Here is a 13,767-nt window from a genome sequence, read left to right as displayed (position 1 = left end):
CTGTAAAAAGAGACCGTTTGCAAACAATACTGTGAGATTTATTTAAGTCTACCTTTATTCTAAGGGTTGTGCTATTAAAACCCACCGTAAATAAGGAGAAATGAACATTGTTGCCATTTTTTAACAATATTTTCTCTTTTCCTTCTCTTCCCATCACCTTTTGCTTTTGTTTTCATGTTTTTGGTTGTGGCTCTTCCTGTCCGTCCCCTCCCACCTCTGCCTGTCACTCCGTCCCTCCCGTCGTAGCATGGCAAGGCACTGACCTGATGCATAATCACGTCTTGGCTGACGACGACCAATCAAGTCTAGACTCCTTGGGTCGTCGCAGTAGCCTTTCCCGTTTGGAGCCCTCAGACCTCTCGGAAGACTCTGACTATGACAGTATATGGACAGCCCATAGTTACAGAATGGGTTCTACATCTCGTAAGAGCTGTTGCTCATATATCTCTCACCAGAACTAATGCACTTCTGAGCTTTTCTTAACAAATGCTTGTTGTATCGCAGCCTGCTTTTCTTAGATGTTTTCTTGCTGTTCCTTGTCTTTTATGTGATATTTTAACAACTTTTGAGAGCGTTTCTGATATTTCCCATTGTATTTTGCGGAGGCCCAATTGCCAATTTGACCCTCCGTTCGAGTCGCTGCTGTTGAAGGAGATGGTGTGCTCACGTGGCCCGTGCCCGGGGCTTTTCTCCGTGGGTAGTGGCGGTTTTGCAGCTCCAAGGGGTCTGGGTTTTTATTCTCAGTGTAGCACCTGTCTCATTTCTTTTTGGATACAGCTGTATGAACACTTTTATATTTTATACTGAAACCATACAGGTTTGTGATCAACAAACAACACAGAGGCGGCTCTGGCCTTGTATGGGGATCCACATCTTCTATGTATGATGGACCCACTGACCAAGTAGTTGAGGAGACAGGAGAAGGAAGCGCTCAGTAAGAGGGCTGAGTGCAGTTCGGACACCGCTCTCTGAAGAGTCCTCGGGGCACTTGGCGGCCACGGGGAGCCGTGTGTCGGTGTGGCCGGCAAGGGCTCTGTGCTCGTCCGTGCACCACAGATGGCTGTCCCACATCCCCGTTTGCCCGTGGGGTGGGGGTTGTCCAAGGGCCAGGTACTGTCAGAGCTCAGACCCTCCCCCGCGTCACGACGCCACGCTCCCCTTGTTTGGAGTCCCTCCCTGCTGAAGATTAAATGCAAACTCTGACGCGCGCAGCCTCTGAAGGTGTACGTGAGACTCCGTTCAGAGAGGCGTTGGCTGTACCCCGAAAGGTGAGTGCTTGGCTTCGGTCCCAGCCTGGCTGCACCCCAACCTCCACATTACGTTGCCTGCGATGGACGCGTGGTTTTCAGCAAGTAGCTGCAGTGAAACTCCGTTTACAGCATCCCATCCTGTGTGATCCTCCTTCTTTGCGTGTCTTGGGGCCACCTGAGTCCGCCAAAGACCTAAGCTGCCACGTAACTCACTTAGAAGAAAATCTCCGATTTGGAAGGGACTCCCCCGCTTCCCTGGGATTTGTTGTGAGGAGGTTTCACTGGCCTCCCTCAGATGAATCTCGGCTTCAGAAAACTGAATGTGATGTGTCGCGTTCAGTGGTGGCACCGGAACCACGTTTGGTCATTGCCAGAGTGGAGAAGCACCCTCCCCCACGCATGCTGTGCTTGGTGTGGACAGGGAGCCTCGTGGTCGCGTGTGAAGTGCTCAGTCAGACCGACTTCAGGAAGCCAGATGCCGTGAGGAGCCGGGAATGGCCGGTTTTCCTCTCCTCAGGGTGGCTGGGCCGTCTCCCCTGTCCCCTACCTCACCACACCACGTATGCAGTGCCCGCCCTTGCTTGCACCGTGCCGCTGCTGGCGGGGCGCCGGGTCCTGTCGCTCACGCACCCAGAGGGGCTGGTGGCCCCCTGCAGCGGCGCGGTGCTTAGAGAGTCAGCCGGCTCGGGGACCGCGTGTGGTGAGGTCGTGAGGAAGACGGAGAATTCCAAGCATGTCTGTTCCCAGATAGCTGTTGGGCTGCTCATGCCATCTGGAGATTTCCTAGTTTTGTATCAATTAATATAAAGAAGTTGAGCAATCTTAAAATTAGAGCCCAGTATTAGCCCACGGGAGAGATGGGGTTTCTGCATGGTCAGCCAGATAGCAGATGGAATTTTGGAAGAAATGGAACTACGAAGTTCATGAGTGAACTTAGAAGCAGTGGTTTTATTTTGTGTACGTATAGCAGTCCCCTCTTCTGATCATCACGTTAGAGTGTCCTTTTGTTGCTTTGAGGCTGTGTCATTGTGCGTTGGCTGAGATGCCTTTGCCAGGCCTTAGTGACTGCGGGCTGCCCGTGTTGTGGGCTGCGCACAGCACAGCGGTGAGACGCCGTTAGTCGTTGCACTTGGACTTTTCTGCATTGCCAAGTATCATTGGGGTCATCTTCCTGAGCCATTTCCTTTCCTGTACGCCAGGGTTTCACCCTTCCTCATCCGTCCTCTGGTACTAGTAAAGCCACGTGGGCAGGGATTCTGCTGACGTTGAGGTCACTGCAGAACAACACCCTGGCTCTTTGTTGTTCAGGCTTGTTGTGAGTGTCTGGCACCATTAGCTCTCGTGACCTGGTTGGAAGTGTCTGTGCCACAGGCTGGAGGTGGCCCCTGGGTGGCAGTGGCGACGTGGCCCCCCGGGGGCCGGGACTCTCCCTCCCCCTGCGGAGCTTCAGTCGTGCGGAGAGGGAGTCTCGTTTGTGTGGCTCTGTCCTGGCTGCGTGCGCAGTCGGTGAAGGTGAAGGTGTGAGGGTGAAGACCCTGAACCCACAGGTAGGTGAGCGCTGCCTCGGGCCTTGTGCGGGGGCCTCCGTGGTGTTGCCATTGAACTTACGCTTGCCACAGTATATAAGCTATATTAATTATGTGTTTTGCGTGAGGTTGCCAAAACACAGTAATGTGTAAATAGTGGTATGAGACCTTGAAAAAAAAAATCTATATATTGTGCTTTTTCTCTGTGAATGGGAAAGCCATTTCTGGTGGACGACTGCCATTTGAAGACTCAGTTGGATGTAAACCTGATGTTGCATTGTATTGTACAGTATGCATATTATTGTTTGTGGTTGCATATGGCAATGAAGTGTTTGTTTTATATATATGAAAAAAGACGTCTGTTATGTACAGTTGAAATAAATTTTGCATTTGCTAGCCTGTGGCTTTTAATATTTGTTATCTGGGGGAGGGCGGGGGAGTAGCCTAGCTTGTGACTCAGTGTGACAGGGCTGTTTTCCTGTAAGTTGTCTTCCAGAGGAAGGCCAGGTAATGGGACTCTTTGCTTCTGCTTTGAGAGAGAAATGTGCACTTTCTTAGATTAAATATGTTCCAGACAAAACAGGGTCACTCCTTAACACATTTTTATTTCAACTTTTTCCAACAAGTTTTCTGTCACTGGAGGGTATGTCTTCAGAAAGAAGCACTCTTGGTTTTTTGTGCACAAATGGGGGGGAAAAAACCCCACCTAACTTCATTAGTGTTTTTTGCTTTTGCTTGGTTTCTTACTCCTTTTTTCCTTAGGACTAAGATCAATTTTAACTTTGGTTTTGTAAAGCGTATGCCCAGCTGGCTAAGCAGAGAGAGGAAGTGTCGTGAGAGGCTAGAGCAAGGCACAGATGGTGAACACCTGTAAATTGTTCCCTAAAAAGATGCCTCACCTCTTCCCAAGAAAAAAAAATTAGAATCCTTTGGTAGCCGGTAAATCACAAAGTGACTTTTTGGAAAGATTTTATTAAACAGGTTTTGAAAACCTGTAATATTTTCCTTCATTCTGAAAGATCAGTTCCAGTGGAGTATAATTAGATACAGATTTTTAGAAAGATTATGAATTTAAGAAGTTACGGGAGTTCGGCCACAAACGTACCAGACATCTGGCCAGATGGGCATGTGGTCTCTTCTCTGGCGAACTTAACGCTGTTTTTAGGCTTGTGATGAAGGCCGGCCCAGCCACGCGTGCACACACACACACCCCACCGTGCGTCCTGGAGTTGACCCAGCCTTGTGTCCCAGCAGGTGGCTCTCCAACAACCAAGAGGTACCCTGGGCTTTGAGCCCCCCACCCCCACCCCACCCGCTATGTGCCCCAGGCAGATCCTCTGTCAGCGCGAGTGCTTCTCAAAGGAGGATCTGTAAATGTTGCAGGGGGCAGGGTTCAAGTTGTCTCCAGCTTCTCAGTCATGCCTCTCAGTGAGCAAGCTCCCGTCCATCTCCAGCTGCGTGGCGCAGGGCGACCCCTGCTGGGGGCAGTGTGCAGCTGCCGTGGCATGTCTGTGGGCGGCGGCGGCCAGAGCCCAGGCAGCTGCAGACGTGTTTTTGGGAGTCCTCCGGTTGGGGAAACGCTGGGTTGGTGCCAAGTGTAAATTGTCATCTCATTGTCTTCACGCCTTTACTGAACAGCAAAGCCAGCCGGCACTCGCGTGCGTGTGATTATAGAGGCAGACAGGGCCAGAGGCTAGGCCAGCACTACTCGTAAAGAGTGACACGGAGAACTGCAGTGGTTCCGCACTCCGATGACGTTAGGAAGTGCTGAATTAAAGTAAGTGGGTATTTGTACTGCAGACCTTCTGAAAACCTTCACCGTGCTGCCTGTGCCCTGTGGACCTTTGAAGAAGGGGCTGTAGCAGTCAGCAGTTTCCAAAATGACGTGGCAGAACCCCTGCATTAGCCAGTGGAGGAGGGGCGGCAAAGTATTCCCCAAACTGAGAAGGCACTTTGAGTCCGGAAGAGGAAGCAGGCAACTCCACACTGTTTCCACAGAGCGCTCTTGGGTGGGAGGCCCTTACTGACGGGGTGCTGCATGGCTACTCCGAGGAATCCAGGCCTCTGTCCACAGGTCGTATAGAGCAGAGGTCCTGGTGCCACCACCTGTGTGCCCGACAGGGGCGGTTGTGGGCGGGGAGAAGCTTGTCCACTTTGGTCAGGGCATGCATCACCCCCGGGGACCTGGTCCGGCACAGTAGCCTAGGGGGAGGTCATGCGTGGACACGGATGAGATAGTACCGTCCGTGCCCGTACCCTGTTAACCTCCTGGAAACACAGAGTTTGGGAAATAGGGATCTTGAATGTGCAGAGCCATCGTGAGCACATTTGCCTGGGTCTCAGCCCCTGAGAGGGTTTTAAACAAAGTGACAGAACGGTCTTTGTGAGTGGTTGTTTTTCCAGACTAAGTAATTCAGGGAAAACATGTTGTGATACATGTAAAAATACTTCAGTAATCTTTGAGATGTTAAATCTACTTTGTAAAATTTGGCTATTGCTATAGAACAGACTTAGTTGTAAACCTGGCTGGGGAATATTTATTGTTTAACTTTCTGAAAGACTGAATTTTCTGTCCTTTGAGAAAAATGCTACATTGAAACCAGGCACATTGTTGGCATCCCTGGATTTCTTTGTAGGCCAGTAAATAACCTTATTATGTCTTTATGCCTCCCGGCTCACTGTCAGGTCCATACATGGCATTTTTCACACTAGCCTCTTTCAGGAATCAAGCAGTTAGTACGTTCTGCCGATAACACATTCTCCAATGTAAGTTTTTATAATAAATTCTGGTGTGCTCTCAGCATATTTCCAAAAATAACCATCACATACATGTGAGTCTCGTACCAGTTCTCACGGGCTTGGTCCTCTGATGTAGTGTCGTTCTGTAACGGAAGTTACACTTGTCCTGGTACTCGTGCTGACAGGACAGTGCCCGCTGTCCGGCCCATGTCCTTACGACACAGATGCCTCTGGTTTTCCCTGCCGTTTGAACCTGGAGTGCCGCGTATGCCTCACGGAGCAGTGCCCAGGAAGCCGGGAGATCCAAATGCCTGGGGAGAAGCACACAAGAGTCGGGCTTCCCAGAGTGCTGCCACGTGTGTCATTAGCTTGTCCACGTGCGGAAACGTGCTTCCAGCCAGTGTGACGGCACCCAGCCGCTACCTGTTTTGATTGGACCGTGGCACAGGGCAGGTGGCAGTGGGGACACTTGGCAGGCGACTGAGTTTTCCGATGACGTCTCTTCACGGCGAAATTCACTGAAACCATCGGTTTTCCACGTGTGTGGTACACACACTCGGCTTTTTGTGAACCCTTTCCTGTTTTTGTGGGGAAACGGCACGTGAACTAGCCTTCCCGATGCTCACGTGGGTCCTGCTGCAGCTGTGTCCGAAGCACGGGATGGCACACGACGGCCTTCAGAATCTGCCCCTTGGCTGATGCCGCTCAGCTCCTGTGCGGCCTAGGAACGGCCTAGAAGAAGATAAGCCTGTATTTTCCCATGTGGCCCAGAACGGCCTAGAAGATATGCCTGCAGCCCCTCAGAGCCATGGCGCCGGGAGCAGGCAAGACCCCAGGAGGTGGATTGTCGTCAGCATGGCGCTGTCTGTGACAGGGCGACCCTTTCAGGGACCGTGTCTTGAAGGATGTCACCCTCTGTGAAGAGTAACTCCCTTTGCGGGTGGGGGACTGCGATGGGGTGGCGGGTGGCCCATCGGTGAGGGGTACGACATAGCCATGGGGGTGCAGGCTCGGGGTTTGCAGGGAGGCATAGCGGACAGTCGTGAAATAGTACAGACGCCTGCTGTGGCTTGTGCCCAAATTTTCCGCACTCTGGCTAGAATACTGAAGTGCTTGACCGCCCCCCCCCGAAGGGCCGCCCTCTATTGGTATAAAAACAGTATGCGTGTTGAAGCTCGTGCTGTGTAACCCAAGATGGTACCTGCCTGCCTGGAGTTCAGTCTTCTCATGCTTGAGATGACCGAGGAGGAAGAGGTCTGCATCCTAGTTTAGTTCAGTTCCTGCTGTCACGGTTTCACCGTGTGCTTGAATTCGACGCCCTTCTCAGTCTGGGCGATGGGGACCAACGTACAGATGGTGGCAGGGAGAGTCTAGGCCACCGCCCCACGGCTGGGAAACTCCCGCCCTCCTTCCTGTGGTGTGCCGCAGCGGAAATGATACGGGAACCCCCTGGATGGTGGGATCCTCTTGTGAGCACTCTTGCTGTCAAGCTCTCATGGTAATAACTCCTGCTCCGAGGAGCGTAAGCTGACACTGAAATGCTGGTGGACTATTCCTTAAACCCCGTCCTGCACACGTGGGTATTCTCCTGAACGTTCCCGTGACGGAAGGGCACACAGCCAGCCGTCCCACGGTTTGACGAACTTTCAGGAAGGCGGGCTAAAGGTGAACCAGGAAGAAGCAAGTTGTGCCAGCATCTCCGTAATTAGTACATAGCACATATCAAGTGTATTGTTTTCATATTTTTTTTTAAGTTTATTTTTTATTTCTGAGAGAGACAGCGACCATGTGAGCAGGGGAGGGGCAGAGAGAGAGAGGTAGAGAGAGAATTCCAAGCAGGCTCCGTGCCATCAGCACAGAGCCTGACTTGGGGCTCAAACCCACAAACCATGAGATCATGACCTGAGCCGAAGCCAAGAGTCGGACGCTCAACCGACTGAGCCACCCAAGCGCCCCCAGGTGTATTGTTTTTATTGAAGAGGTTTTGCAGGTGTTTGTGTTCTGTGTTATTTCCTCAAATATTTGTACCAGTATTTTTCAAAAATATATATAAATGTTACAGTACTTGTTATAGATAAGAAAATACTATCTCAAGATTTTTTTTTTTTTTTTTTTTTTTTTTGCGTCCTCAAAGATCTGAGTCTCCTTTCCTACCTGTTCAAAAGCTGGGTTTCCCAATTTCTGAAGTACCCATTTTGTAGCATGCGTGTATCGAGACAGGGTCCAGGCAAGCTGCACTGCTGGGCACTGGTTAAATGGTGCCAGCTTCCCTCCAGCATCGTCTGTGGTTTACCACCTTTTGTTTGGAAAAATGTTTATGTGCCAGGGAATGGAGAATAAGTTTTCATGCAAGAAGTAATAAATCTCACTTTTTATAAACCATGTGCCCTAATCTTTATTTCTAACTGTCACTGTAGAGTTAAATGTTTCACCAGTTATTTGCATTTATAAACACCCTGTGTGCATGTATCATCTGACCCATCTCTCTAAAATGCCCAGAATGAGATGGCTCACAATCGGGTTGATTTGGATATTCCCCCTTGCCCCCCAAATTCATTTTGATACTTATTCTGAAATGTCCAGGGCACTACGGTCAGAACCTTTAACATACTACCTGTGGAAGATTTGGAGATTTAAAAGATCCATAATCCTGATTCAGGAACCGAAGCTTAATAAATCGCCAGAAGGCTACTGCTTCCTTTCCTCTGCGATGCTTTCAGCACGAGAAGGACTGGGTTTGCTAGACAGAAGTGGAGAAAATTGGCAAAAGTTGCCATTCCCTATTTTATGTAGAGGATTTTCAATGTATGGTCTCTGGAATTTCATGTTAATGTTGACATAGTGCTGTAGAGTCAGGTGTCAAGTTCTGCCATGTGCTCACCTGTGGGCTTTGCTTCTGTTTTTTGTGTTTTTGATGATCTAGGCTCACGCAAAGAATCTGCTCCACAAGTTTTGCTTCCAGAGGAAGAGAAAATCATAGTTGAAGAAACTAAGAGTAATGGTCAGACAGTGATAGAAGAAAAGTAAGCCACGTTCCAGCACTTTAAAGTGGGCCACGTGGGCATGGGGAGGGGGCGGATGGCAAGGAGCCCTGGAGCCCAAGACCTTTGAGGGCTGGCCCTCCTGGTGTCCTTGACAGAGTGGCATTAACTCTAAGCAGGCTGTTGTAAAGTGGACGGAGTTGGGTATTTGCCGAGGAGGGTCCTGTCATGCCTCCCGGTAATGTGCTTCTGTGTCCTTGCTCCCACCCTCGTTTGGGTGTTCATCCTGTTCTCTGCTTCAGGAGTCTTGTGGATACTGTCTACGCGTTAAAGGACGAAGTCCAAGAGTTAAGACAGGTGAGTCATAGCCAGCCTGTTGACCCTGTTGACCTTGTTTTTAAAGGAGGAGAAGGGGAAAACACCACCTGCAAATTAAGGCCGTTTGTCTGAACGTGAAGTAATAAAGAAGGGAGAGGTCCTTTCTCTTAGAATTCCAGCAGATCAGTTTGGTCTTCTGTGCCTGGCACAGACCAGGAAAACTGAATTTTTTTCAAGTATTTTTTTTTTTTTAATGTTTGTTTATTTTGGGAAAGAGCAGGGGAGAGGCAGAGAGAGGAGGGGAGAGAGCCACACTGTCCATGCAGAGCCAGACATGGGGCTCAAACTCACAAACCATGGGGTTACCACCTGAGCCAAAGTTGAACGCTTAACGGACTGAGCCATCCAGGTGCCCAAGGAGATGAATTCTTAAAGTGACCTGTTTAAAGGTTTTACTGTACAATTTCCATCATAAGTCATCTCAAGTTCTATTGGAATAATTGTTTAAAATACCTAAAATTCCTACTGTGATTATTCTTTGCCACTTGCTGGTGTGACACATGGTCCTTGTTCTTAAGAAGTCAGGTGAACTTGGCTAAGTGACCCAAGTATATTTTGTGTATTTGTGGAGAAGGTTCACTGCACCATGGCTCTGGTCTCCGAGGAGCGCTTTGAGCCCTGCACGTGGGGTGGGGGCTGGGGTGCCCAGGTGCTTCTTCCCCGAGTTGGAAGGGAGGCCCGGCAGCGGTCCACCTGCGCGTGTGCCTAGGAGTGATGGGGTCAGGGCGAAGGAACGCAGGGGCTGCCGCTGCTGCCGTTTTTCTAGTAAAAGGTTGTGAGATCATTACAGATGTGGGAAGACGCACGTTCCTCTTGTTACTTTCAGCCGTTGTCTCCTGGTCTGTCAGGTGGAGGTTGTCTGGATGGATAGTTAGGACCGTTCTTCCTTCTGTGATGGATCTTGGAGACCCATCACAGGGGTGTCTGTGCGGGCGTTCGGGCGGTGCTGTTGAGCCTGGTGGATTCCAGCCCGGGATTGCCCTCTTGTGTGCCCGAGACCGCCAGTCTCCTGTGGTCTGCTTCAATTACAGGATAACAAAAAGATGAAGAAATCTCTGGAGGAAGAGCAGAGAGCCCGCAAGGACCTGGAAAAGCTGGTGAGGAAAGTTCTGAAGAACATGAACGACCCTGCCTGGGATGAGACCAACCTCTGAGGAGCATCCTTGCCTCTTCCCAGCGAGGAGACCAGGCCCGGGTGAACACGTGGGACCGCGGGGGCAGGGCTGGACAAAAGTCATCTTGCTTTCTGTGCACGGGAAAGCTGGAGTTGCTCACACAAATAGAAACGGTTGCACTGTTCCCGAAGAATCCACACGTGAGGTGTAGACCCTGAGGGTGGAACTGCAGTAATTTTACTCTGTTAACATCTCAATTACCTCATTTTGCAATAAGTGCAGTGACTACAAATCCTGGTGTTTCAGGCTTTTATTGAGTATATATAATTACACGTGTTTCTTGTAAATACTCCATTTTGAATGCACATCCATGGTGGTTCCATCTGGGCTGATCACCTGCTCTAGAATTCCCTTCCCACTAACCTTTCTGGTCCTGTGAACAAGATGTGCTCATGGAAAGCAGGGGCGTTAAAGGTGCCTGGTATTTTGCTGGATGCCTGGTTTGCTCTCTATAGTCCCCACGTGCTCTAAAAAGACCTTCTGCTTTGGTAGGCCTAAGTAATTAACCTTATTTGTGTCTGCAGAGATACCTTAATACCCTCGAAAGTCTTCTGTTAAAGCCATTTTGTGTCACTGACATGTGGTGGGCCTGAGTGAGGTGCCCGGGCTGAGTGAGAGAGACGCCAGCTTCAACCACAGATCCCAGGAGGTCCCCACACACTTCCATGTCCAGCTGCTGGTGTCTGCGCCTTTCTGCCTGTGGAGAACGGCGGCCCGTCGGCGTGCATTCACTGCACTGGGGAGAGCAGACTTTCTTATATAGGCTGGTTTAATAACATGAAAAAGTGCACTGTTGTGTCCTGCCCACGAGAGAAAGCTTCACAAGAACCTGTAAATAAACTATTATTTATTACGTATCTCTGAGGCTGATGAAGGCACACCAGGGATGCTGTGGGCTGACATGGCAGGTGGTGGTTGGGAGTTGTCAGGCCACTTTGAGCTCTGTTCACCAGCAGCATGCAACGAGCCTTCAGTGCTCACTGGGAAAAAGAAATGTTTCCCCCTTTCAGTGAGAATAAAGCAATATAAATCCCGCCAAAGCGATGAAAGTTTAAATGTGGGTCCATTTCCCCCTGTACCTACACAGCAGAGGAGACGGGCAGCCTGCCCAGCCCCAGCTCTGCTGGCCTCTCTGGGCAGGGACGCAGGAGCCTCAGAGCCCCTGGGCAGGAACCGCGGCCGTGGAGGCAGGATGCCCACATTATGGCAGTGGCTCTCTGCTCCCCTCTTCTCAAGAGGTCAGCTTTAATCGACAGGAACTTTTTCACAGAACCAGTGTTAGGTCTTTTAAAACAGCAGTATCTCTGTGCATTACAGACTTCTCAGAAATACCCTTGTGGCCTCAGGAGTGACTTGGGCCTCGTGATCTGTGGGTCAAGCCACCCTGTAAAGGCTTCGGGATCTTCTGATGCCTTTGAACTGGGTGGCTTTGGAACCTGGCTTTCTGCTTCTCCAGGCTCCTGCTGAGCACTGTGCCCCCCCCCCCCCATCTGCTGCTGGAGGGCAGTGGCTTGAGCTTGGCCCTCCTGGCTGTGTGCCCAGCAGGTGTGTCTGTGGCTCAGCATTGACCTGCCCATGTGTGGCCTTTCCAGTAGAATTGCCAACTTCTTGCACTTAGCATTTTGTTCACCAGAGCTAGGACTAGCAGGGAGAGCCTGTTTTTTGGTAAGCCCTATTTCACAGGAGTCTTTGGTGACGCAGAAGACCTTTCTTGCAGTGGGAGACACGTTGGAGTGTGTCCAAGTGTGCAGCCTTGAACTCAGGGACGGCCTCTGTCCCCTGCTCTCTCCACCTGTTTCTGATGGGCGATGTTGCTGGCAGCATCCCAGGAGGGGTCTCTCGCCTGCCTTAGCCTCACCGAAGCCTTGAGTGACACCTGTTTCTTCCCCATCCCTGCCCTAAGGGGAGAGGCCCGTTCTCTCCTCTTCTCGCAGATCCAGGATTTCACTAAGCTTTTTAGGGAGCAGAGAAAATGCATCCGAGAGCAGTTCTTTCTACAGACCTTCCTTATTGTAAATAGGTTGTTTACGTTTCTCTGACCTTCCAAGGGGCTGGGGGTTGAAAGGTGCCCTATTTACCCCAAGGGCGAGGACACGACACACTTCAGTTCTGCACGATGTTGAGATGTGGGTCAGACACCGTCCTTTGTGCTCGTGGTGTCTGCCTCCACGCGCACCAGGCGCTGGGACGTTGGGCGCCTCCAGCTGTGTGTGCACTTCCCACCGCCCTCCCGCCCCATTTCTCTAGGACACACAGCATCCCTGGTGACTATTGTGGGGCCATGTCCTGTAAATGCCACAGAGTGTCCTGGCATTGACTATTCCTTCTACATCGTTGTAATTATTAAACTGACTTTCCTTAAGTTACAATATCACTTTATCTTCCATGATGTGTTTTGTGTTTTGTTTTTTGGTGCATGTTACCTTTATGCTTTCTTCTGACTTAAATTTTTTTTAAGTTTATTTCGAGAGAGAGCCCTCGTGAGCAGGGGAGGGGCAGAGAGAGAGAGAGAGAGAGAGAGAGAGAGAGAGAGAGAATCCCAAGCAGGCTCCACACTTCCAGCACAGAGCTGGACACGGGGCTTGAACTCACAAACTGTGAGATCATGTCCTGAGCCAAAATCAGGAGTCAGGTGCTTAATCGACTGGAGCCACCCAAGCACACCTCTTCTGACTTAAAATAAAATAAATTCTGGTGTAAATTTTTGATGTTGGAAAAATCATGTTTGCCTTAAAACCGGTGGCTTGGGAATATTTGAAGTCCTGTTAGGAAAAGGAAGGTTGTAGGGAAGGAAGGGGAAGGAAAAGCACCATGAGGCACGGCCCTTCTGTCTGTAGAAGGACTTTTCATCCTGGAAGGGGCTCGGTGATCCCCCCTCGTGGGTGGAATGGGGGAAAGTGTGTCTCGGGGTTCCTGGGGGTCCTTACACTGGTGGCCTGTGGACAAAGGCAACAGAAGCAAGTTGCTCGTGTGCTTGTGAGCCTTGCCCTGCCCAGACCCTTCGCCCTGGTGGTCACTCCGTCCAGGCGAGTGGCTGGAGCCTGTGTTCCGGGAAGACAGCCACGCCGGGAGCAGGTCGAACGCCCCCTGATGCTGCTGCCTCCCTCTCCGAGCTCCCACCCTTGATCCGAGGAGGTGAGCCGTGCATATCTCCATCACCACAGTCTGTGAAAACTTTGTCAGGTGACTTGGTAAACCCTACTTTGTCCTCTTTCTCCCAGATTCTAGGGAGACCAGTGATGGCACGTGTCCTGCAGAAAGACCGGTTTTCTTGGTGCTGGTGTAACTTGCATCGCCTGTTAGCTCCCAATTTCTTTGGCGCTCTGATATTCCCCCGGCCCCTCAGAGGGCAGGCCACCACTGCAGCCCTGAACCTGGCACACTGCAGCCAAGAGCGGTGGCCGGGAACCTGGCCATCTGCACTGGACATGGGGCGTGAGGACTAGGTGAAGTAGCCACCACCCAGGGGGGGTCCGTGAGCCGGGCGAGGCACACGGCCACGGCCACCCGGGGTGCCTGGCCACCAACGTGGTGCCCAGAGTTTGGAGGATTTCCAGTTTTTCAGGCTGAGATGGGACCTTGAGAAAGTCCCTTGTGTTGATTTGCATTGTAAATGAGCTGCGCTGGTATCTCTAATTCAAGTGTTTCTTACCGGGGCACTTGTATATACTTGCTGGTCTTTATGAAGTCCCTGCGTGGGGAGAGACGCAGGGGGCAC

The 13,767-nt window shown here is 50.8% G+C and overlaps 1 protein-coding gene across 12 annotated transcripts in view; it reads left to right on the top strand.

Annotated features, from left to right (window-relative positions):
* Positions 1 to 12,438, top strand: part of ARHGEF7 (Rho guanine nucleotide exchange factor 7) — a 135,412-nt gene extending 122,974 nt beyond the window's left edge. For 7 of the 12 annotated variants that reach the window (XM_086708390.1, XM_086708404.1, XM_086708392.1 and 4 more), the window contains 4 exons: positions 247 to 423; positions 8,439 to 8,538; positions 8,799 to 8,853; positions 9,906 to 12,438. In XM_086708390.1, the coding sequence (XP_086564516.1) occupies positions 247 to 423; positions 8,439 to 8,538; positions 8,799 to 8,853; positions 9,906 to 10,028 (455 nt within the window). In that variant the 3' untranslated portion in view covers positions 10,029 to 12,438. Of the gene's footprint in view, positions 1 to 246; positions 2,798 to 8,438; positions 8,539 to 8,798; positions 8,855 to 9,905 lie in introns of those variants that run through there. The other 5 variants (XR_015251759.1, XR_015251758.1, XR_015251756.1 and 2 more) reach the window with 2 other exon arrangements.
* The last annotated feature ends 1,329 nt before the right edge of the window (positions 12,439 to 13,767 follow it).

This window comes from Puma concolor, chromosome A1, assembly GCF_028749965.1.
Source record: "Puma concolor isolate L17-30 chromosome A1, mPumCon1.1.hap2, whole genome shotgun sequence".
In the NCBI taxonomy this organism is placed as follows: Eukaryota; Metazoa; Chordata; class Mammalia; order Carnivora; family Felidae; genus Puma; species Puma concolor.
Note: the sequence above shows the minus strand (reverse complement) of the source record. Positions and strands in the feature narration are given on the sequence as shown.